General features: G+C 50.6%; 1 protein-coding gene across 1 annotated transcript; it reads right to left on the reverse strand.

The window, feature by feature from the left end:
* Positions 1-277: 277 nt before the first annotated feature.
* Positions 278-25,155, reverse strand: LOC118206494 (oxysterol-binding protein 2-like). Its single transcript, XM_035379272.1, has 5 exons — positions 24,373-25,155; positions 21,503-21,813; positions 19,567-19,608; positions 6,592-6,840; positions 278-302 (listed from the first exon to the last, which is right to left on the reverse strand). The coding sequence occupies exons 2-5, from the start codon at positions 21,763-21,765 to the stop codon at positions 278-280; spliced, it is 579 nt and encodes a 192-aa protein (XP_035235163.1). The 5' UTR covers positions 21,766-21,813; positions 24,373-25,155.
* Positions 25,156-25,203: the final 48 nt, after the last annotated feature.

A 25,203-nucleotide genomic window follows, 5' to 3' on the forward strand; every position in this document is an offset into this window, starting at 1 on the left:
TCCCTCCCCCTCTTTCTCCCTCTCTCGCTCTCTGACTCTCTGACTCTCTGACTCTCTGACTCTCTGACTCTCTGACTCTCTGACTCTGTAAGTGTGAAGGAGCCGTGTAAACTTTGTGAAGTCACTGCTCCAGTACCGATACTGTGAGCCGTCGTCACGCCCCCCCCGCCACCCCGGGGGTCCAAGCACCCCCCCCCCCGCCTCCACATCGTCCCCACGGTCCCCATCATCAGCGCTGAACACGCTCAGCCACGTCCGCCACAGCCGATGAACTTCACTAAGCGATGATGTCGTCCAGCGCACTGTGGGCCGGGCCACAGTTCATCACTCACATCTCATTTCAACCCCCTGTAGTGTAGGTTTTTTGGAATGTTGTCATTCCAAAGTTCTAAGTCCGTGTTCTAGAACTCCACCAGTCAGCTACCAGTGGCTGTGACATCAGCATGAGAATGCTCAGTTAGGAACGTTCTAACAGCAGTTTAGAAAATGGATAGATGGATCGAACTTGACCAGTAGCTCAAAGACAGCGGATTTGATTCCCAGCTGAAGGTAATGGAGCAAAACACCTTGTTTCAGCTGGAGGTTCGAGCTCCACTTCCTGGGGGAACCTACAGCAGTTTCTATCACAGAATCGCGGGGAATCCGATCGAACGCTAAAACAGACACCGTCTGTTGCTCAAAGGGCTCACAGACACGGGACAGTCCCGACACCTGGTGGGTGGGGCCACAGCGGAGGAGCTGGGAAGTGGCGCCACCTCCTGGACGCAAAACAAACAACACTAAAATCAAGGGAAGAACAGTGTATTTTTTTCCAGTTGGACTCATGCGACTTCAAGCAATCTGTATACTAAATAAACCCCATTAAAATAGGGTCTCTTGCCCTTTGAAGTAAAAGTCAGGGGGCGGACGCTGGCTGTATTTAGCAGTCAGCAAACGGCCGAGGCTGTTAACGTGATTCCAGCGGCAGTCGGACAGGTTCAGAGGCTTAATGTAACGGGACGGGAATTAGGGGAGACTCTGCACCTCGGACCAGCTCAGAGGGACCCTCAGATTCAGATTCAGAGCGGCTCAGAGGACTAATAACAGCGTGAAACTAGGGAGCACTGAAGTGCTTTCATACACACACACACACGCACACACACACACACATACAAACACACACACTCACACACACACACACACACACACGCACGCACGCACGCACACACGCACGCACGCACACACGCACGCGTATGCACTCACACACATACAAACACACACACTCACACACACACACACACACACTCACACACACAAACAGCACACTGAAAGAAAAGCCCTAATAAAAGTGCTATTTTTGAAGCAGAGCTCCAGAGCCTGGTTATCCACAACGGGAGAGATGACCTAAATTCACTCCCACCTCCCACCGGAGATCAATACGCAGCGGAAAGCCATTAATGCTACGCTTCTGTTGGGGGGGGGGGGGGGGGGAATCTACTCATACATGACCCCCCATCTGTGCTTCTCCCTGCAAGTGTCTATTCCTCTTCTCCCTCCCTCCCCCTCTCTCTCACACACTCTGAAACACACGCACACATCTCTCTCTCTTTCTCTCTCTCACACACACACGCTCATTAGCCACCTACCGCTATACATACACATCACAGCTGCTGTACAGAACCGAGGGCGTCCAACACAAGCGGGTATTATGTGTGACATCACAACAGGGCCTGAGTGCACTTAGTGCAGCGGCTAGCGCAGCGGGTAGCGCAGGACAGATCCCGTGTGTGACATCACAATAGGGCCCGCAGTGCACTTAGCTCTGCGGCAGCACAGATCCCGTGTGTGACATCACAATAGGGCCCGCGAGTGCACTTAGCTCAGCGGCAGCACAGATCCTGTGTGTGACATCACAATAGGGCCCGCGAGTGCACTTAGCTCAGCGGCGAGCGCAACACAAACCCAGTGTGTGACATCACAATAGGGCCCGTGAGTGCACGTAGCGCGGTGGCTAACCCAGCGGCTAGCGCAGGACGGATCCCGTGTGTGACATCACAATAGGGCCCGTGAGCGCACTTAGCTCAAAGGCTAGCGCAACACACACCCAGTGTGTGACATCACAATAGGGCCCGTGAGTGCACGTAGCGCGGTGGCTAGCACAGCGGCTAGCGCAGGACAGATCCCGTGCGTGCGCTCAGTGCGATGGCTACACGACGGCGGCTGGCTTGCTCTCGCTGCAGGAGACCGGCGGGCTCTGACAAGCGGCCGTTGTGGCGCTAACGAAAAGCAAACAGCGCTGCTGAGCGGCAGCGTGATTCAGGCCCAGCGGCCGCCACGCGGGGAAGATCGATTCCTCTGGGCTGACCTTCGGGGGGGCAGGTGCGTCACAGAGAGGTCGGCGAGTACACACACACACACACACACACAAGAACAGCAAACAGAAAAGAAAAGCCAATCTAATAGCCAGAGATTGGATCGACCCCCCCCCCCCCCCGCACCCCCCCCACGCCCACCCCACAGCCTACTGGACTGGAGGCAGCAGCCCCTCTAACACACGCAGCCTTGCCCGGGAATGTTCCGGAACTTTACCGCTCAGGCAGTGAAGTGTGAAGTGAAGTGATGTCAGCCAAGCAGCTCACAGCAAAACATTCAAAATGGTCGCCGGAGGGCGGCCCAACCCTGTTCCTGGAGATCTACCATCCGGGTTGGGTTTTCACTCCAACCCTAACAAAGCCACACCCCAATAAACAGCTAGAGATCTCATTCAGCTACTAATTAATAGAGTCGGGCATGCTTTGTTAGGGTTCAAATGAAACCCTACAGGACGGTAGATTTCCAGGAACAGGGCTGGGCAGCCCTGCTCTAGCTGTTGAATGGGGTGTGGCTTTGTTAGGGTTCAAATAAAATCCTACAGGACAGTAGATTTCCAGGAACAGGGCTGGGCAGCCCTGGTCACACAAATTGACGAGGCGTCCCACACAAATTAACAATATCCGTCCCATATCATCAGGTAACTTTTCTTTGCAGCCTCGCCCTGTTGTGGGCACAGTTTTCTAAATACGCTCTGAGACAATGTTTCTGACCCACTTTCAAAATCTAGCTCAAGGCCCTTTTTTAAAATAAAAAAAAAAAGCTGTTGGATGCTGGATGCTGGATGACCAACTGGATGCTGCCGCGTGAGCGCGCTCAAACGTGCGCTCCTACAGAAGCCGCGAAATTAGCGAATGAGCCGCTAACCGTCGGCTTTTTTTTACGGGCCTTTTAACCGAAACCTGAAGAATAAACGCGTGGATCGGGGAGCGTTAAGCGGGGTTTATAAATGCTACGCGTGGAGCGTTAAGCGTTAAAGGTTTCTCCGACTGGCGGGGCTTATTAGACGCAGTCAAGAGAACGACAAACGTATCAGTCACAGCGGTAATTATCGCTAAACACATCTTCTGCGTGCGAAGGGTCAGAAAAAAGCAGCCAAAAATAGACTCATAAATGCAGCTCCCAACTCCTACTCTCTTCCTCCCTTTCTTCCTCTCTCCCTCTCTCTTTCTCTCCCTTTCTTCCCCTCTCTCTCTCTCTCTCCCTTTCTGTCACTCCAATGGTCTGTATCTCTCTTTCCCTTCTCTCTCTCTTTCCTCTTTCTCTCTCCCATGCCCCCTCTCTCTCATTTTCTGTTGCTCCCTCTGTCTGTCTCTCTCTTCCATGCCCTCTCTCTCTCTCTCTCTGTTCTTCCTGGAAAATAAGACTGAATCTGGTGGCGGGGGACATGACATAACATGGATCAAAGAAAGAGCAATCTTCGCTTGTTCTCCCCATCTCTCTCCCCGTCTCTCTCTCTGTCCCACTGTCTCTCTTTCTCTCTCTCTCCACCACACTCTCTCATCCTCTCCCCCCACCCCTGCTCCCCCATCAGACATCTGAAGAGTTCAGTCACAGAACACGCAGAACTTAAAACAGAATTTTAACGAACATCTAAAAATACTTTTGAGCAAAACAACCCAAACAGCACAATATTTAAGCCCGTCCCATCTGCTTCTGTACTGAAGAGAGGCAGCCTTCCTTTATTTTGGAGAGGTGTTCCTGGGTGGGGCCGGGGGGGGGGGGTGTGGAGAGCTTCCTGCTGAAATTACAGGGGGGGTCATTTTCTCCCCTCGACCCCCCCATGACCCCCCCCCGGCCCACACTCCTCAGCACTGCTAATGGAATGAGTGGAGCTCAGACGCCTGCAATAACACACACTGCACCTTACACTGACCCCGTATGGCGGTATGAAAACTGGGTTAACAACCTCTCAGAGGGAGAGGGAGGGAGAGAGGGAGGGAGGGACAGAGAGAGAGGAAAGAAGGGAAAGAGGGAGGGAGAGAGGGAGGGAAGGAGAGAGAGAGGGAGGTAAAGAGGGAGGGAAGGAGAGAGAGTGGTAAAGCCGATAAGGGATGCAGGGCAGGCCCAAGCCCTGTCTGACGACCCCTGACCTTTGCCCCCTGCCCCCTGCCCATTCTGACTGACGCTTTGCTGATGATGCGCAGGGCTCGAAGAGGGAGTGGGCACAGTGGGGAGCAGAAATGCATTGTGGGCCTTCGGTCAGCACTCTGTGCGTCATCGGCGAGAGAGACAGAGTAACAGACCAGAGGTGAGAGCGCCGCGCGAAAAAACCGCCTTCTTCCCGTCGGGGTGATGAAACGCGATTCTCCCCCCCCCCCGCAGAAACTTCCGGAACGCGTAACGCCTCCTCGACCCAGCTGGCCACAGCACCCACACGCAGCGCCCACTCCCACCAAACCCGGCGGGCGAGCGCGGCTACGCCACGGAGAGCGAAAACAACCCCCCGGATCCGCGGCGCTGCTCACCGTTTGAGAACAAAGCCCCGCGGAGCATCATTACAGGCCGCTGATCGTCCAGATCCGATTGGTTGGAGAGCCTGACGGACGCGGGGAGCGGAGCGCGAGCGTATCCAGCGCCTGCGCTTCCCACGGCGGCGACGCCGCCTGACACAGACAGCGGTGCTTAACGAGAGCTTCGCTTTAATCAACGCAGAGAGTCGCGGGGGCTGGGCCTTCTGAGGGACCCGATCCACCGCCCCCCCCCTCCCGTCCACACACACACACTGAGAGACTCACACGCAGAGCTAGGGGGTCAGGAACATGGACATCCCCCCCCCCCCCCCACGCCACTAGAGAATGATTGTACACCTCCAGCCCTGACTGGAGAGTGATGACATCACTTTCAGCAGTGAAGTGATGGACGGGAGGCGTGGCCTGAATGTCAAATGCGGGTCACAGCAGATCACAGCAAAACCAGGAAAACACTCTTTCTGAAAAACAACCCATCTAGATAACACACATTTTTAAGTTAAAAGTTTCAATGGGGGATTTGTCTCTGCGATTCCTCTCAGAATCTGCTGATATGGCTCCCTCTTGTGGCCACCCAGATAACAGGCCGGCCGTTTATAGAACTTATCAGCCCGGTGCAATTTCATACCCTGCCCCACCCCACTCTAAAATGTCAGAGGACCCCGCCGTCTGGCGCTGGAGTGCAGCTGCAGAGCGAGCGAGCGAGCGAGCGATCGAGGTATCACATGGAGAAGCGCAGAATAACCGCCATAAATAATGTCCTGAAGGTTTGTAAAACAGCTCACTTCCTTAAGGAGACGGAATGTTCTAGACACCTCTTAGACTGGCATGACATAGCCCCCTGTCCTCATACTCCTGCATATCTCTGCCCTATATCACAATACCACAGTGCGCTATCTGCCCTATATCACAATACCACAGTGCGCTATCTGCCCTATATCACAATACCACAATACACTATCTGCCCTATGTCACAATACCAAAGCGCACTATGAGCCCTATATCACAATACCAGAGCGCACTATGAGCCCTATATCACAATACCACAGCGCGCTATGAGCCCTATATCACAATACCACAGTGCGCTATCTGCCCTATATCACAATACCACAGTGCGCTATCTGCCCTATATCACAATACCACAGTGCGCTATCTGCCCTATATCACAATACCACAGTGCGCTATCTGCCCTATATCACAATACCACAGTGCGCTATCTGCCCTATATCACAATACCACAGTGCGCTATCTGCCCTATATCACAATACCACAGCGCGCTATCTGCCCTATATCACAATACCACAGTGCGCTATCTGCCCTATATCACAATACCACAGTGCGCTATCTGCCCTATATCACAATACCACAGTGCACCCCATACCAGTGGGATGGATCCTCTCTATAACCCCTGTAATCGAATTGCAGTTCTGTAATGGAATCCAACTCATTACGCTGAGTGCCACTTGACATCGAGCAGACCGGCCTGCTGAAGGGTAACGAGCAGCCTAGCGGTACTGCACTAACGAGGCGGCTAATCGCAGACAGAAGGAAAGAGAGGAAGGTAGAAAGTGGCGAACGGAGAGGTGCAGCAGTCGGCAGACAGAAGAATTTTTTTTTTTTTAAAGAGAGAGAGATGGAAAGAGATAGAGAGAGGGAGAGAGAGAGGCGAAAAGAGAAAAAGAGATGGAAAGAGAGAGAGAGAGAGAGAGAGGTGAAAAGAGAGAGAGAGAGACAGAAGATAGATAGATAGAAGATAGAAAGAGAGAGGGACAGACGGAAAGAGAGAGAGAGAGGGACGGACAGTGGCTCACCGGACTGGTCGCGCATCATGCGGATGGCCTTGGCCTTGGCCAGCTCCAGGGCGGTGATCCAGCGCTGCCGCTCCACCTCGGACCCGGCCTTCAGGTGGTAGGTGCGGCCGCCGCTGCTCAGCACGATGTTGCAGGCGTCCTCCGTGTCGATGTGCGCCGTGGCTAGGTTAATGGTGCCGCGGCAGGTGTGCGCCATCTCTGCCTGCGTCCTGGGGGGGTCGGGGGGGGGGGGGGGGGGTGGGGGGGGGCGGGTAGAGAGACACGCAGACAGACACGCAGATGGACATACGGACAGGAGAGAGGAGAGGAGAGGAGAGGAGGGGAGAGGAGCGTTGGGTCATGTCGTAGCGGTGTTCAGAGAGGGTTGTTCGGGCCTGATGCTAGTGTGAGGACAGGCCGCGAAGCCCCGACTCTCCCGCACAGCCGTCTAACGAGCTGCCCGACAGACCACGCACAGTCAGAATTTTAGACAGGCAGTCAGAGGACAGCTAAACCTCACTACAAAGAGATGGAGCCAACCAGAACACACCTTCTACAAGGCCGCTTGTTATTAAAGACGTGCTTGTGTTTTTAAACTCTGTTCTCTGATCTCTGACACACAATGCACACAAACGCAGTTCTGTAACCACCCCTAAACAATGGCAAACTGTGTTTCACTAGTGACCGGTTTACAGACAAAGTATCTCACACAAAACGTATGTTTGTGGACATGGAACCGTGGAGTGACCCACAGTATTACTGTCTGTCTCTGTGGGGGGGTCGGTTTACGCATATGATAATGCATCTGTCTATGCGTGCCTGTGTGTGTGTGTGTGTGTGTGTGTGAGCATGCGTGCGTGCGTGAATATGTCCGTGAGACTGTGTGTGTGTGTGTGTGTACAGTATATGAGTCTGTGTGTGTGTGTGTGCGCACGTGCGTGTGTGTGCGTATATGTCTGTGAGACTGTGTGTGTGTACAGTATATGAGTGTGTGTGTGTGCGTATATGCGTGTGTGAGTGATAGAGAGTGTGTGTGTGTATGTGTGTGAGTGTGTGACAGTATGTTAGATTGTGTGTGAGACTGTGTGTGTGTGTGTGTGTTAGTGTGTTAGAGCGTGTGTGAGACTGTGTGTGTGTGTGTGAGAGAGAGAGAGAGTGTGTGTGTGTGTGTGTGTGTGAGACAGGGTGTTAGAGCGTGTGTGAGACTGTGTGTGTGTGTGTGTGTGTGTGAGAGAGAGAGAGAGTGTGTGTGTGTGTGTGTGTGTGTTACAGTGTGTTAGAGCATGTGTGAGACTGTGTGTGTGTGTGTGAGAGAGAGAGTGTGTGGGGGAGTTTGCGCTGCGCGACGGCGCACTGCATTCTGGGCCAGAGAAAGCAGGACAGCGGGGCCTTTGTGAGTCAGTGTGCCGGAGAGCGCAGAGCGGCAAACAATGAAGGAGCTAAAAGCACAAACAGACCCGGCGGAGCTGCCAGACTCCAGCACAGAACAAAGCCGGGGAACTGCAGGACCTCCCGAGCGTCAGCGTCCGCCAAAACCCTGATCCCGGGTCAGCTGTACTCTGTGACATAATGTTTTGGCTTTGATATCACGGCTGGGTATCACAATCCTGAGCGAGGTGTTGAGAGGACAAAGTAACTGTGGACCGTGAAGGTCCCCTCACACAAGAGACACAACCCTTTTAACAGCCAGGAAAAACACAAGCACAGGGATTTTTATCATTCAAACACTCAACCGCCATATACAATCTAACCGTTATCAACGCCTGACGGCAGTTTCCATTACTTACATTATCGGACTGCACTGTGTAACGTGTCCCGGATTATTTAATGTCACCGTGTAACGCAAAGTAAACACTCAGTGATTTATACGGGGGTTGAAACGGCAGTTTCTATTTTCTGTGAGAACAGGGAGTTCATGTGTCTCACCGAGTTATCACTGGAATACATGAGCAGGTAGGTCTGCCCGGGTGGGGGGGGGGGGGGGGCGCTGGGGGAATGTTAGAATAATAATGCATAAGAATAATTAATACTAATAATATTCAACAATGTGCTAGACACATTTGTTCCCCGTGACCTCAAACACCTAAAAATAGCAAATAACTGCAAAACAATCTCACCAACGAACAAGCGGTTTCTGTGGTTACATTTTTTTTTAAATCTCCTACGATTACGTGCACCTTTTGGAAATGATTTGCGTTTGTCTTTGGGTGTGGGTGAGCGAGTGTTTTTCCCCCCCCGCATTCTCGTTCCGTTTCAAATTCGTCCAAGACCGTTTCCACAACTGCTCCACGTCCCCCGCGCTGTAAAATCGATGGGTATCGGCGAAGATCAAAGTCAACCCAAACGCACGGGACACACTGCCCCGGGAGGGGATAAACACCGGCTGATGGAGATAGCGTAGTGGTCGGGTTCAGGGGTATAATCGCACATAAACAGAGACCTTTCAGGGCCTGTAGTCTCAGCAGAAACCCATTACTCGTGCCTCCACAGCCTTTCTCCAGAAATACACGTAATCTGCCGCGATGAAGCACTTACCGAACAGATAAAGAGACTCCAATCATAACAGGCCTGGCGCAATCCAACAAATTACTGCGTTAATGTCCTGGTTACAGAGACCGATGTTCAGTCGTCTATTCTGCACACACTGCAGGTCCCCCCCCCCCCCCCCAACACGCTCCCTCAATCCACGACTGAACACCAGGCGTATAATACACGGATGCTTCAGATTAAACTTCGTTTCGCACTTCCTCCTCACAAATAAAACATTTTTTATTATATTATAATATTTCTGTTCAGACCGCTCAGAATACTTCTTTATAATATTTCTGTTCAGACATGATAGAAGGTATAAAGCAATGTCAATCCTTGGTCGTTTAAGATACTGTACATTTTCGAATGAGCTGGCTAACAGAGAGAACACACATTTTACTCTCTACAATTTTTCAGTTAATTTTCGTGAAGGATTTGCAATGCTATAAATATTTAATTACCAATTCCGCTCGGTCATTAGTGCTTATTTGCTTATTCCACAATAAGGGATAATCTGCGATAATATTTTAGACAATGGCAATGGGCATCATTAAAATAGTAAAATTCCCAATTTCACTATTTAAGTGGAAAACGCGCGCGCATTAAAAATGTATTATTGCCACCTTGCTCTGAATAAGAAGGCCAAACCTGCCCAGAGCCACAAGCGTTGATTTGTGGATCATCCATCATTAGTCCTCAAACGATTATGGGTCCTTACTGAGTTTTACTGGTACTGGTACTGTGCTATTATAATAGCAGGATCTTCGTGAAATAATAACTTGAAATACTTCAGTCCTTCAGACAGCACTAAATCCCCACAGAACAGGGACAGTTTTGACAGCGTGTACCCAAAGGGTTAAACTGGGGTCTGGATGACAGCTATCGATCGGTCACCATCTGACTGCGCGAGGGGCTGCTTTGTGATCGTGACACCGGGGGGAAGCAATTTACAGTTTAGAGAAAACCTGGATCACGGAGACCGGGGAGAAAGGAACGTCCTGTCAAAATCATTTAGAAACATCATTTTAAATACGGCATTGTTTTTTAACGTCAGTGTTATTTACCCACGAAAAAATCAGCACTCAGACGACAAAAATCTACATATGTTAAAATGAACAAACAGCATCTCTTTCTTAATTATGGCAATTAAGTCTGAAAATAGAGTAGACTGACTGCCAATTCCTGATTAAGACCTGAGGGTAAGTTTTACAATTAGGCACAAAAAAAAAACTACCAGCAGCAAAACATCCGCAACGGACGATAGCTGAATACTGAAAGATCTATTCTAAGCTACCGGGCCTTCACATGGAAACGCAACTCCATATCTTTACAGGAAACATTTTAAAAGGAGATCTCCTGTCAACTTCTGGTCCGATTTAATCCGAGGAAGTAAAACGGCACCATTTTGAGTTTGCAATCTTAAATAATCTAATATTACCAATTTGTGTTATGCAAGCCTGTAAATTAAACACATTGATCCGTTCATAATTAAGCATTCAAATTCTATTGGCAATTTAACTCCCGTGGACAAAGATCTGCACCTTCTAGTTTTAAGAAAAGTGGACCGATTAAACCTGAATAAGACCGCAAAACACACACAAATCAGGGAAATGTCCACTTAATTAAACGAAATTAAATTCATTTTAATTTAATGCCCATTTAATCGCTTTGCCACCTCCTGCGGCCTCACAGCATTAAACCTGAGATGCGCTTTCTGCACACAGAGGGCTCTTCCACCGTGATGATGTCATACGATGATGTCATTCTCTCTGCTTGCACACTGAGAGAGCACGGTGTAAACATATGAGCAGCGTGCTCGTCCCCATTGTCCAAGCGTGACCGAGGGAGGGTGGGGGGGGGTTAACGACACGAAGGACAGAAAAAACCAAAGGAGGAACAGAGCGGGGGGGGGGGGGGGGGGGGGGGGTGATGAAAAAGTGAGAAACATCAGCTACAAAGAAAGATAAAGGAATAAAGATGGAAATAAGGGTGTGTGCGTGTGTGCGCACGTGCTTTTGTTTGTTTGTCAGTGTATGAAAGTGTGTGTGCATATGCACTGTAAGTGTGTGCGTGTTCGTGTTTGCGTGCGTGTGTGTCTGTGTGTGTGTGTGTGTGTGTGCGTGTGCCTGTGCGCGTGTGTGTGTGTGTATGTGTACATGACCTCTACTCAGAGTTTGTGAGACCGCAGTAACCTAAGACCAATGTTAGGCAGTCACAAGCTATATTCCAAACCTCCAACTTCACCCCTCCCTTCTCTCTTCACCCCCCTCCCTTCTCTCTGTGGGGGGGGACCGCTGGGGCGGGGCCAGGACAGTTACGTGCTACAGGGCACTCGAGCAGGGCGGGGTCCACCCCCACCCAGATCGAGTGCCCCCCCCCCCACACCCAGAGCAGGAGCGCAAGACATGCACTGGCAAGCAGGACAGACGGACGGAAGGAGAAAATGAAACCCAACCCTCTGAAGAGCACTTTATTTTATTTATTTTTTTTTAGAATGTTTATTCAAAATTCTAGGTCACTGTTCTAGAGCTCCATCGCTTTCCATTATAACGGTACCAGTCAGCTTTAGAATGTTCAGTCAAGAACATTCTAAATCACATATTCCCTGATCTCACACCTTAAAGGGGTTAACAGAGAGAGAGAGAGGCACTGCGGGGGGATGTTGGGAGGGAGACCTGAACACTGGACGCAAACAGAGGCAGGCGAGCAGGCGCTAGATTTTAGGGCACCGGTTCTAGAACCTTCAGGTTCCCGCGACCCACTTTAATGAGTCACACTGCGTCTCCTGTGACCCCATTACTAAAAACACCGCCTTTTAAACGCCGTGTTCAGATATGGGATTAGCCACACCCAGCGCTGCAGTATTTACCTGGTGTGGATTGGCCACAGAAAGAGATTAATATGCGCTATAGCAAGGCACTTTTCTACTGGGTCACCTGACGTTCCACTTAAGCCCCGCCCACAACCCACCGGTGGGTCCTGGCCCGCGGTTTGGGGAGTCGCTGGATTAGGGGCTTTACTTTAAACAGACCCACAGCGCTCACCCCCGGCTCCTATTAAACAGGCTGTTCGCCAGGATTAGGTTTTATTGTTAAGACTGCAAAAAAAAAAAACAAACAAACAAACAAAAAAAATCCCTTCGATGCAAATGCCAAAAATAGAAAGACTGCTGATCTTTTCACGCCCGTCAGATTTGAGCTGCAGTAAATTAATGGGGTCCAAACGGTTTCTGAGGAATGGGATTTTCACATTCGGGAAGCATGCAATCATTCCCACCAGAGCCTTAATATGTAAATCTCACCGTTTCACGAGTAGCGTTTTGCAGCCCACATCATCTTACATCCTCAAATAACAGGCAGCCAAAAGGCCCCCTGAATGGAACAGCAGCCACAATGAGAGGATATTGATGTTGACATCACACATACCGCCAAGCCGCGAGGAAAACAAACACCAGTGCTGCGCGCGGTGCCACCGAAGGCCGTTACAAAAAAAAATGTCCGCTGGATCGGCAGACTCTCAAATCCAAGACGCTTTGCGCACAGACTGAAAACCCCGCCCACAAACTGAAAACCCCGCCCATAGACTGAAAACCCCGCCCACAAACTGAAAACCCCTCCCACAGACGGAAAACCCCGCCCACAAACTGAAAACCCCTCCCACAGACGGAAAACCCCGCCCACAAACTGAAAACCCCTCCCACAGACTGAAAACCCCACCCAAAAACTGAAAAACCCCACCCAAAAACTGAAAAACCCCACCCACAGATGGAAAACCCCACCCATAGACTGAAAACCCCGCCCACAGACTGAAAACCCCGCCCACAGACTGAAAACCCCACCCAAAAACTGAAAAACCCCACCCACAGACAGAAAACCCCACCCACAGACTGAAAACCCCGCCCACAGCTCAGGTGTCCCGGGCCGCCAGGTGAGTCAGCCGGGCTCCAGGTGAGCGGGAGGACGGCGGAGAGGATGCGAACGGCGACGTGCTCCCGCCACAGCCGACGAGCCAATCAGACGCAAGCAGATCAGATAACGCTCCTCTCCGCCGTCTGACGTCGACGGCCCAATCCGCTTAGAGAAACGGCTCAGTTCTGCTGGATCGCGCCGAACTCATTACAGCTTCTCTCTCTCTATCTGATGAATCACTCCATTATCAAAGCCATTTACCTCAGCGGCTAACACAGCACGTTTACAGGCCGTGTGTATATAGTGCGCTGTAGGATGTGTGTGTGTGTGTGTGTGTGTGGGTGGGTCGATGTGTGTGTATGTGAGCACCTTGGTGGAGAGAGCGTTTGTGACTGTAAGTCTGTAGCGGTCCGGCAGAGCATGTTACAGTTTTTGTGAACAGGCGTGTGTAGCGTGCCGTGTGCAACAGGAATGTGGAGTGTACAGTGTGAAGCGTGTATAGTGTGCAGCATGAATATGTGTAATATATAGCGTGCATAGTGTGTAGCGTGTAGTGTGCATAGTGTGCAGCAGGCATAGTGTACATATTTGTAGTATACAGTACTATACATATGTTTGTATGTGTAGTATGTGTAGTCTGTAGTATATAACGTGCATAGTGTACAGTATGTGCAGTGTGTATATGTGTAGTACATAGTGTGCATAGTGTGTAGCATGTAGTATATAGTGTGCATGTAGGCTGCAGCATTACCCTCTGTTTCTGACACCTGCCTGCGACTGCCTGGACCAGCTGCCTCTCTGCCTCGCTCTGCCAATCACACAAACAGGAGCAAGAGCTCAGGGAGCCGGATCAGCGAGCTGCTTCAGCAGGGGCCCCACAGACGGGGCCACACAGACAGGGGCCACACAGGCAGGGGCCCCAAACAGACACAAAGGCACACAGAGAGAGACTGTCGCTCGAGGCCAGACAGAGGCACCTTTCACAGCCAGAGAAAACAGAGTACATCACAGCTGAATGACATGAGTCAAAACAAAGAAACGGCTCTCCGTTTCCAAATTCAATCTGCCTGCAGAACACAACTTAAACATTTTTATTTTTAAAATCAATTGTCATTGCTAAGGTTATATATATTTTTTGAATGTTTGAAGGAGGTTTGCAGTAAGGGGAGTGGGGGGGGGGGCGTGGCTTGTAGGAGCGGAGATTTCTGAATGGTTGGGGGTGGGGATTTTGGGGGTGTAGATTTTGGGAGAGGAAGGTCAGTCAAGCAAAGCAGGAGGCTGGAAAGAACAGGACTGAATGTGCAACAGAGGCAGGCCCAGCTCAGGTAGCCAAGCACGGGGGGGGGGGGGGGGGGGTGAGATGGTGACACAGTGGAAAAAACAAGGGACTCTGTTGCTACTCTGCTGAACTATGAAGGTGCATGGAGTACAAACCAGAGAAGAAAAAAGACTGTTTTAAGTAATAAAACAAGACACAACAGCTTCTATAACACACCATCCACTATTCTTAAAGTGTGGCTGGGGCTTTTTTTCCCATGGTGACACAGTGGGAGAGGATGAACCACAGGGACCCAACCCTAACCTTTCCACAGGGACCCAACCCTAACCCTTCCACAGGGACCCAACCCTAACCCTTCCACAGGGACCCAACCCAAACCCTTCCACAGGGACCCAACCCTAACTCTTCCACAAGGACCCAAACCTAACTCTTCCACAGGGACCCAACCCTAACTCTTCCACAGGGACCCAAACCTAACTCTTCCACAGGGACCCAACCCTAACTCTTCCACAGGGACCCAACCCTAACCCTTCCACAGGGACCCAACCCCAACTCTTCCACAGGGACCCAACCCCAACCCTTCCACAGGGACCCAACCCCAACTCTTCCACAGGGACCCAACCCCAACTCTTCCACAGGGACCCAACCCTAACCCTTCCACAGGGACCCAACCCCAACTCTTCCACAGGGACCCAACCCTAACTCTTCCACAGGGACCCAACCCTAACCCTTCCACAGGGACCCAACCCTAACCCTTCCACAGGGACCCAACTCTCTCCTGTCATGCAGCCTGAGCCACCAGCTCACACCTCCCAAAGACTCTGCATCCATCCCAACATCTCGCCAACAGAGACAGAGGAGGAAGGGGGGGGGGGGGAAGGCGATGAGATCATGCATGCATTTCACATTCTCAGCAACACCGGTACATCAGATGAGCTCAAGAGGCCGCCGATCGGCCAATCAGATTCCTGTGCTTTCACTCACAGGACACGGCCAGGCCGAAGGCCATCTCTAAGCACTGGTGAGGTTAGGTGGTCAGGTGACACTGACGGCACAGCTAAGCCAGTCTGAGTCCCCGGTGTTCATGCGGTGGTAATCCCCTGGCATTGCCCCCCACCCCCCCACCCCCCCACCCCCCCCCCACCCCGCACCTCGTGCCGACCCCCCCCCCCCCCCCCGTGTCAGTCCGGCATTCCGGGGCAGTGCTCATGCGCTCATCCCACGTTCCACAGGAAAGGCCCGGCGTTCCGAAATCGCTCCAGGCTTCCGCTCTCCGGCCGGGCCCAGGCCCCCAAGCTTTTTAACAGTGATGCAGAAACCCGCTGGGCCCCGAGCGAGGGGGCGTGGCCTTGGGGGGAGGCGGGGCCCAGGTGAAGCGCGCTTAAAGGGATTGGCTCAGCCAAGAAGCTTAGAGGCGTCCATTTTCGCGGCGCGGGACGCAAGAGCTTTACCTGTCGTTCGTTTGAGCACACATCCGCATAAAACACACATCCACAGATCTGGGGCAGGAGAGAATAGAAGACACCTTCAACAACAAGCACAGCCAAGGGCAGAGGCAGAGAGAGAGAGAGAGACAGAGAGACAGAGAGAGAGACAGAGACAGAGAGAGGGAGAATAGAAGACACCTTCAACAACAAGCACAGCCAAGGGCAGAGGCAGAGAGAGAGAGAGGGAGAGAGCGAGAGAGAGAGAGAGGGAGAGAGAGGGAGGGAGGGAGGGAGAGAGGGAGAGAGAGAGACAAAAGCAGATGACAGACAGCAGAGAGAGAAAGAGAAAGAGAGAGAGAGGGAGAGAGGAGGGAGAGACAATAGCAGATGACAGACAGGAGAGAGAGAGATGACACAGGCGAGAGGGAGGGGGAGAGAGAGAGAGCAGGGATAGACCGAAGTCGATGACAGACAGAAGAGAAAAAGAGAGAGAGAGGAGAGAGAGACAAAAGCAGATGACAGACAGGAGAGAGAAGCCAAAGGAGCAAAGGAAAGAGACGAGACGAGAATAACAAGGACGACAAGGCACCAGACAGAATGTTAAGGGAGCAGACCATTACAGCGATGTAGGTTCTGATGGTTCTGATGGTTCTGGGTTCCTGTACTCCAGAAAGGGCATGAGACAGAGACGAGGCAGACCATCACAGCAGTGCAGTGCTGTGGTTCTGATGGATCTGATGGATCTGGTGGTTCTGGTTTCCCGTATCTCAGGCTGGCAGGGGGCAGAGACGGTTGGCTGCATTTCGAGCGCCACCATGGTCTGCCTCCCGCCACCCAAGATAAGATTGCAAAGGGAGCAAATCCCCCCCCCACCCCTCCATTACTGATATTAGGCCGTGGGACCGGTGATCTCGACTTTCCAGCACTCACACACCGCCCCCCACCCCACCCCCCCCCCCCCACACACAGCTCCGGCTGTCCCACAGACTCAGTGCTGCATGGGGGCGCAGGGGGGTCCGGGCCCACCCGTATGTGTACCAGCTGAGCGGGCTGAGCGGGCTGAGCGGGCTAACGGGCTAACGTGCTAGCAGCAGCAGCAGCAGCAGAAGCTGATACGGAGCTTTTCGGTTGGGCTACATAGCTAATGCACTATAATCTCCATTAAGGGTTGAACGGGCTAACGGGCTAACGTGCTAGCAGCAGCAGCTCCGGTGCTGATACGGGGATTCTCGGTTGGGCTACACGGCTAATGCTCTGTAATCTCCATTAAGGCTCTAAGTGGGATTTCCACAGAGAGCCGAGAATAAGCGGGATGAGAAAGTTAAACCTGAGAGGCGATGTCACTCAGCGAATTAAAATTCGTGAAGGGGGAGACTAAGCCCCACACGCACAAAAATAAAAATGTCAGCCGGGAGGAGAGCCATTCCCCTCGTCCCTAATTTACGCCTCTCTATGACGGACAGGAGAGACAGTGGTGAAGGTGGGGGGGGCAGAAGGGACACCTGGGAGACAGGGAGGCGGTCTGCAGGTAACCATAGAGACGGACCGCAAGGAGGACAACGATGCGAGCGCCATTTTACCTACGACAGCCCGTTAAGATTTTATATGGCCATACACACTGAACTATTCACACACCTGGCCTGTAGTGTGTACTCTGCTCTGACAGGATGTGGACAGTGTTGCTCACTCACTCCTACTAACTCCTACTACTAGCAGCAGGCAGCCCAGCAAATGGCTGAAACAAACAGCTGCACTGGGGACTTTCAGGAGAAAAAGCCAAATCGGCGGACGTCTACAGTATGTTCCCTAATCTCCTGCTTTTTAAAAAAAACTTTACTTCCATCTTCAAGGCAGCGTTGCTGACGCAGAAATAAAATAAATCTATCGGGGCAGATAGGATCAGCAAATAGGCACTCAAACCGGGTGCATTTGGGTAGCGTTTCACTTATTTTTAAGATGAGGCACTACCCACATTTTATTGACTGTGCATAAGAGGATTATCTGCAGCATTGGATCCCGCCAATATTAGTGGTTTCCCAAAAAAGCAATATAATCAGGATATACAGCGCAGGTGCATCATTAATTATTTAGTGACCATATTCATTAAAAATTTGCAATCCGACGTTTCTTAAAAACCCAGTTTTCAACAATCTTCTGCCATTACTTCACATGACTTCCGCTTTTTAAAAAAATAAATAAATAAAGAGGGTCAAGGATACCCCTCCCCCCATTTTTTGGCAGTCAGGGTGGCAGTGCCAGCCCTATTAATAAGAGCACCAAACACCCGCGCCAGCATGAATAATTCACCGGGACGGGGAGAGGTGAGCTGGGCCGAGCCCGAGGATGGCGCTTGCGTGTGGGGAGGGGAGGGCCCGAGATTGGCGGAGTGTGGAGCCTCTCGGTACGCTCTACGGTCAGTGGGACGCTCTACGGTCGTACGGTATGTTCTACGTCGTCTCGGTACGCTCTACAGCCTCTCTGTACGCTCTATGGTCGTACGGTATGTTCTACGTGGTCTCGGTACGCTCTACAGCCTCTCTGTACGCTCTATGGTCGTACGGTATGTTCTACGTGGTCTCGGTACGCTCTACAGCCTCTCTGTACGCTCTATGGTCGTACGGTATGTTCTACGTCGTCTCGGTACGCTCTACAACCTCTCTGTACGCTCTATGGTCGTACGGTATGTTCTACGTGGTCTCGGTACGCTCTACGGCCTCTCTGTAAGCTCTATGGTCGCATGGTACGCTCTACGGCCTCTCTGTAAGCTCTACGGTCTCTCGGTAAACTCTACGGTCACTCGGAACGCTGTGCGGCCTCTCTGTAAGCTCTATGGTCGTGCGGTATGCTCTATGGCCTCTCTGTAAGCTCTATGGTCGTGCGGTACGCTCTATGGCCTCTCTGTAAGCTCTATGGTCGTGCGGTACGCTCTATGGCCTCTCTGTAAGCTCTATGGTCGTGCGGTACGCTCTATGGCCTCTCTGTAAGCTCTATGGTCGCGCGGTTCATTCTGTGGCCTCTTGGTAACCTCTATGGTCATGTGGTACACCCTACGGTCGTTCTGCCTTTCAGGGCTTCTAAAGCAGAGGGGAAGGTAAACATGCTGACGTGTCTCGCTGACGCACGGAGCGTCTCACCCACTCCGTAAATGACTAACTTCCTCACAATCATAATGTTCTGGGGAAGGGGGGGGGGAAATTATCCGCTTTTACCTGCCCGCAAATATTATTTCGCTTCCCTAAAATTGAATGCTTGGGGGAGGGAGGGGGGAATTCAAGTCAGTTGGAAATGAGCAGTAATATCCAGGAGTCACACACACACACACACATAAACACACACACCCCACCACACACACATCCACTCCCCCCACCACACACACAAACACACACCCCCCCTCCCCCCGACACACACACCTCATTGTTCAGGCTGTACTTTGTGAGATGATCCACTCGCACCACTGCCTCTGTGCCCAAGCAAGCCTTACATCACGAGACCAGTCACCTTCTGGCACAATGCTCCATTAACAGAGCGAGGGGACAGGGGACAGGAGACAGGGGTCAGGGGTCAGGGCACAGGGACGGGACAGGTTACAGGGTACAGGGAACGGGGGGCAGGAGATAGGGGACAGGGGTACAGGGGATAGACAAGGGACGGGACAGGGGACAGGGTACAAGTTACAGGGTACAGGGTACAGGGATGGGACAGGATGCAGGGTACAGGGTATAGGTTACAGGGGACAGGGGGACAGGGGGACAGGGGATAGGGACAGGATTCAGCGACACACACGGTCACAGGACACTGGCGAATCCCCCTAACCTGTGCTCCCGAACAGGACGTCCGGCCGCCTTGAGCCCAACGCTGGGGGGTCGCCCAAACCGAACGGGGCGCACGACAGAAGCACCCGGAACAAAAACAGGACAGAAATTAGTCCACCTCTCTCCCTCTCAGATGTGTGACTGTGGCAGGGGGTAAAAATAGCCAGCTGGTTACTACGGTCTCCAGAGGCCCCCCAGTGAATATGGTGGGGATCAACGGTCCATTAATCTCACACAAAATAAAAGATGCTGTTGTTTTTTTTTTTTTTCAACCCTATTCCAAATTAGTAATCCAGAAGTGAATAGGCTAGGTGTGCTCCATACACAGCATACGCCTTAGTGTTAAATCAGCTGTTACACTGGTAACTGATAAGAGTACATTTTAACCCTTGTGGACTTATACAAAACACTGTTAGTGTGGAATTAATGTTGAACATTTTATTGTGTACACAAAGCGTGAATACACATTGCCCAGTCAGTGTACACAACCAGGCAGGCCACTTAGAACTAACACCGTCTAGACGAAACTTGATTTTCGCTGTTTTATGTTTAAAATGCATCTCAGTTTTCAGACGTTGGTGGATTGGAATACACACCGTAAACCCGTTTTAAATGCAAAAATGTTCAGACAATTTCGCGTAGGGGAGCTGATGTATTCAAAGAGGACCATTCTCAATGAACCAGTTAGCCCACATCGGTTTGTTCTCCATGGAAATGCTGCTTTGCTTTGTAATGTAAGGTTCCTGTTTGCATACCGTGTGGCAACTGCACAGCAAAGCAGTTCCATGCATACTTCAGTTTATCGAAATATTACTCTGTCCCAATTAAATAATTAAATCGATATTACAATATCGCATTTAGTCTCGTGCAGACACGAATGCGTTTATGCTCCCTGGACTGCGGTAGCGGTTGTCTGACAAGACCGTGAAACTCAAGGGAGCACGCCTGCAGGCACTAATAAACCAATTAATTGGCAACGGAGAACGGTGTTGGCAGAAAATGACGGTTGCCTGAGTGACAGTCTACACACCCCCCCCCCTCCCGCCCGGCCGGCCCCCGCCCCCTTTCGAAGGGCTAAGCGAAATATGACTCCCGTCCAAGAGGTACCTCAACAACAGGTGTCATTTACCCAGTGCATACAGGTGACAACTGTAAAACAAATGTTTCGCGTACGCGTTAGCTATTCAGGTTTCCGACAATCTCATCAATCGATATCGACTTTAATTTGATTACATCATTTGAGAAGTTAATGCACGCATCCCGTCTAGCTACCTATATTCCTTAAATAACTATAATGACGCGTGACACATTTGAGTGGTTCCTGTCTCAGCAATCGATTTTTTTCCCCACCGGTGAATTTTTAAAATTACGTGAGCCTGCTGGCAGACTACCTTAGTATATTTTCTAGCTAGCTCACTAGCAATAAAATCGACTCCATTGATGTGTGCAGCTACGGAACACGGAGAAATCATAATTGCCATGTATTTGGTCAGCTAGCTCTCCATCAAAACTGAGCGCGCAACAGAGGCCTTGAAATCGTGCCACGAATCGTGGACGGAGCAGACTGACGTCGTCTCGAAATGCAGCAGAAAATAGCTAGCTCGATAGCTAGCCGGGAGAAGTTGCGTGCATGACAAGTTGTGTGCTGACGCTGGAAACAAACATGTAGCTCGCCACAGCACCAGCGAGCTAACTGACAAGCTAACTTTCTGCACCTCCCAAATACGATGGGTGCATGTTTTAAATGCTCAACTGCAAAAAAACAAAACAAACAAAAAAATAAAATAAAATAAAAAAACAACCAAAGCTAGCAAGCCATGTAACAATTTCAGCACCACTTAGCTTGCTAGCAAGCTAACTGACAAGTCATAAAAAATGCAGTTGACATCTTCAGAACAGTTTTATATCCACATTTAACCCACACGCCAGCGATGTACCTGTAATATGACAGCAGGCCGTTGCTGAGGACGAACCATCGGCGCTGATATCCCTTCAGATAGTTAGTCCATTTAAATAGCCAGCCTTTGTAAGTGTCCGACCCGGGAGCCGGGGCCCCGGCAGTAGTGGATGCCGAGCCCTTCCCCTGGTCGCTCATCCTCCGGTCCGCCGCAGGTTGAGGCTTACAGGATAAACAGGGCACCGCGGTGAGGAATGACACTATCCCGCTGGAGCCGCTACAGGGAGCGCCCGCTTTCCCCATACACTCGCCGCCGATAAGCTGGGGAAGCTTGGCGGGGGAGGGTCCCGACTGGAGAGGGAGAGAGAGAGTAGGGGAGGAGGGGGGAAACTAGACGCCCCCTTCACATGACGCCGGAAACTAGAGAGGAAGGATGAAAACCGATGCGACGGAGAAACACACTATCATGTGACGTAGCTATCAAGAATTCCTGAAACATCGGGCGACACGTGACACGCGCTGCTACGCTACGCGGTCTGCACGAGCTGGACCCGCGCGACCATGGTGAAATATATACATTTCGTGTCCTCTGTCCTGCGGTTGAGTAGCCTACGTTCTGCACGTTTTCAATTTCCAATTACCGAGAAAAGCTACGCGGCAACGAGCCCGATATAATCAGCGCCCGATATAATGGCACCCGATATAATGACAGTGCAACAGCACTGTCAACTTAAAATTGAAACGTCGTAAGTGAGCGTAATGGAAACGTTGTCATTGAACAGAAGGGACGCTATTCTTTGAATCGTACTCTCGGCAGAAATTCTGAGATGTCTACATTACGGCGCTGTCCTTTGTCACTGGAACCTATTCCTGCAAGAGAGAAAAACTGTCCGTTTCAAACGTGACTATCCAATAGCAGTCATATTTCAAAATGGTCAAATATGAAATACATCGCTTTCAAACAGACAAACGCTTAGACTACTGACAATTTATTTTACAAATGAGCAGGCATCAGTTCCTTTTCTTAGCAATAACAAAACGATACATTAAGAGTTGGACTCTGACAGTGTTTATAATTTAGCCCGAAATGTAAGTATCGAGCGTGTTGTTTTGAGCATCCTAAAATCATCGCAAGAACATTACGACAAACGTTACAAATAATGTATTACCAAGGGTGGGCTTGCTTTGTACGCATCATATGCAATGCTGGTCTTCGGTCGCCGGGTGGCAACCGAGTATCTCAACGATGAGCGATGACAACTGACTGTGGGCTTCCTCGCGGGATTCTCAAGAGTCAAACAAACCAACAAACGAAACCCATTGCCATATTTTAAGGGGGGAGGGGGGGGGGGGACACCGGCGAAGAAAGAACAAGTGGAATATGGCACACATGAGGTTAGGCACGTATCCACTCCCGGGAGCTTGTCTACTGCACGCCGATGGATCTACACGAGGATTCGAGAATTATTTGCCGAAATCCGTCGGTTGCGTTTTACCTCAGCCCGATACAGCGGTTACAACAGGCCAGACTCTAACGAATAACGTCCCGGAGTTTGTGGGTGATTTTCCAGCGGCATTCTTGCATGAACCGTGGCCCACGTGCCCGATATGCGATAATTAAAATATATTTAAATGACTTCTGTACAATTACTGGTCATTAAGGTCATTGCACGGCCATATTTCATCGCCTTATAACGTCTCTCCTCATCATATAATGAAATGGAAATCAAAATGTCATATGGCTTTCTTATTCTTTGTAAAATCGCAAAATGAATAAATGTAAGGCGGCATACAGTTAGTTTTGATAAGTCCAACATTTTATTCATTCTGTCCATTGTTAAAATGAAACACTGCCAACTATTCAACACAAAATAAAGGAGAAAAAACACAACAACATGAGTGTAACAATATTCTCAGATTTAGAAAAAGAGTAGCCCTTTGAGTTGTTACGTGACAAAACACAAACCCCCATTCAGTCCAAATAGTCTGTTTATAAATATTCTACAAACAGTCATTGTGCAGGTAGCAGTCCAAATGCACAGGCCCTGGTACCAAACATCCATGCGTTTAAGTCACAGCTCTCAAATACAATGTAAATGCTACAGTTACTTAATTCATCGATGTGCTACAAAAAAAGTTATTCCACAGCAACTCGTACTTATGGATGCGTTATCAAAACAAACAACAACAAAAAAAAAACTCTAGAGGGCATGCTAAACCCTTGAATAGATTTGCGCCAAATATTTCAGTGCCGACAGGAAAGAAAAAAAACGGCACATCAGATTGAGGGATTTATTTTTAAACATTCCCCTCCCAGAGTTTGGCGGATTTAGTTTTATCTGAAGGCCCCGGCAGGAAGGGCATTTCAGCCGAATATTGCTAGTCTCCTGGAAGGACACGCGAAGCTAGCGCGCGCCTGTGGTTGGTAATTCTATGCAAGAGCGCCATCTTGTGGCAAAGATTCGTATCAATTTGTCTTTTTGACACTCGCTCAGCTCTGTGGAGCTGGATGCTACTGCCTGCATAGAGGACTCCGGCTCACACGCAGCTGAACACCGGTGATATGTTAGCACAAGTCCCATTCACACGCTTATTTTAACAAAACAACGAGGCATGCAGATCAAACACTGAACCACTGATCCACCTGTTCCCTCTCTTCAGAAGCAGACTTTAGGGGATTTTGAGAAAAAACAAAGGGAGATGGAATTAGTCTCTGTCTCTCTCTCTCTCACTTTTGACATCACTGATTCAGAAGACTGGAGAAGTGGAGTGGTTTAAAGCTAGGTTTGAGTGCAGTGCTTATAATCCTACGTAGCATGCTTTGTGTGTGCATGTGTGCGCGTGCGTGTGTGTGTGTGTGCATGTGTCTGTGTCTGTGTGTACTTGGCGAGATGATGTGACCACACTTACACAGATTGCTCCTTATTACGTATGCAACCCTCCATGCCCAGTCTCTGTAGGCCTCTGTGATGTGAGCTGTGTGAGGCGCTGTAATTAAAAATAAAAATAGGAAAACTCAAAGGAGACGGTGATCTTAATCAGCTGGACCCCCCCTCCCCCCCCCCCCCCCACGTGTGCCCCCGCTAGAGGGCGTGCACCCGCTCGCCACTGACGTACCAAACTTCCCGCCCACCAGCCAGTCTTGTTGCCGTGATACAGCACTTTCCTGGGCAGTTAAGCCCCCCCCACCCCATTTTCCATTTCCCAGAGTGCCCCAGTGACACTCACTCAAGCGTCACAGGCCACTCGTCTGTGTCCTTCTGATCATTTTTCATGGGCTTGTTTGACTGCAAACGGAAGACTTTATTATTATTATTATTATTATTATTATTATTATTATTGTTATTATTATAATAGTAGGTCCCCTCCCCAGCTCCCTGTGGTTAGTGCCGTATTGATATGACTCCTAAGGAACGCGCTCGGATAGGCTGAGAGCGTGTCGATGAGAGGCGCGAGATGTCGAGGCGCACGCGGGACTGAGGCATCGTCCCTTCCGAGAGCTCGGCGCGCCGATGTGCTACAGACGCCAGGAACGCAGCGCAGAGATGACGGAAAAGCAATTAGCACTAATAACGGCAATCATGAGAAAAAGGAGGAAAAAAACACACACACACACAAACACGCACACACACTCACACACTCTCACACACACACGCACTCACACACACACACACACATTCTCACACACACACACACACATTCTCACACACACACACACACGCGCACTCACACGCACGCACA

The sequence above is a fragment of the Anguilla anguilla genome, chromosome 10 (assembly GCF_013347855.1).
Source record: "Anguilla anguilla isolate fAngAng1 chromosome 10, fAngAng1.pri, whole genome shotgun sequence".
NCBI classification, from domain to species: Eukaryota; Metazoa; Chordata; class Actinopteri; order Anguilliformes; family Anguillidae; genus Anguilla; species Anguilla anguilla.

What these genes read in the sequence shown, in the direction of transcription:
- LOC118206494 (XM_035379272.1), bottom strand. Translation starts at nt 21,765, where the DNA reads ATGGGGAAAGCGGGCGCTCCCTGTAGCGGCTCCAGCGGGATAGTGTCA. An exon ending in GGCCTGCTGTCATATTACAG is followed by an intron (nt 19,609 to 21,502) that starts GTACATCGCTGG and finishes GCGACCCCCCAG; the next exon opens with CGTTGGGCTCAAGGCGGCCG. An exon ending in CTCTCTCTCTCTTTCCGTCT is followed by an intron (nt 303 to 6,591) that starts GTCCCTCTCTCT and finishes CCCGGCCCACAG; the next exon opens with TGCGCTGGACGACATCATCG.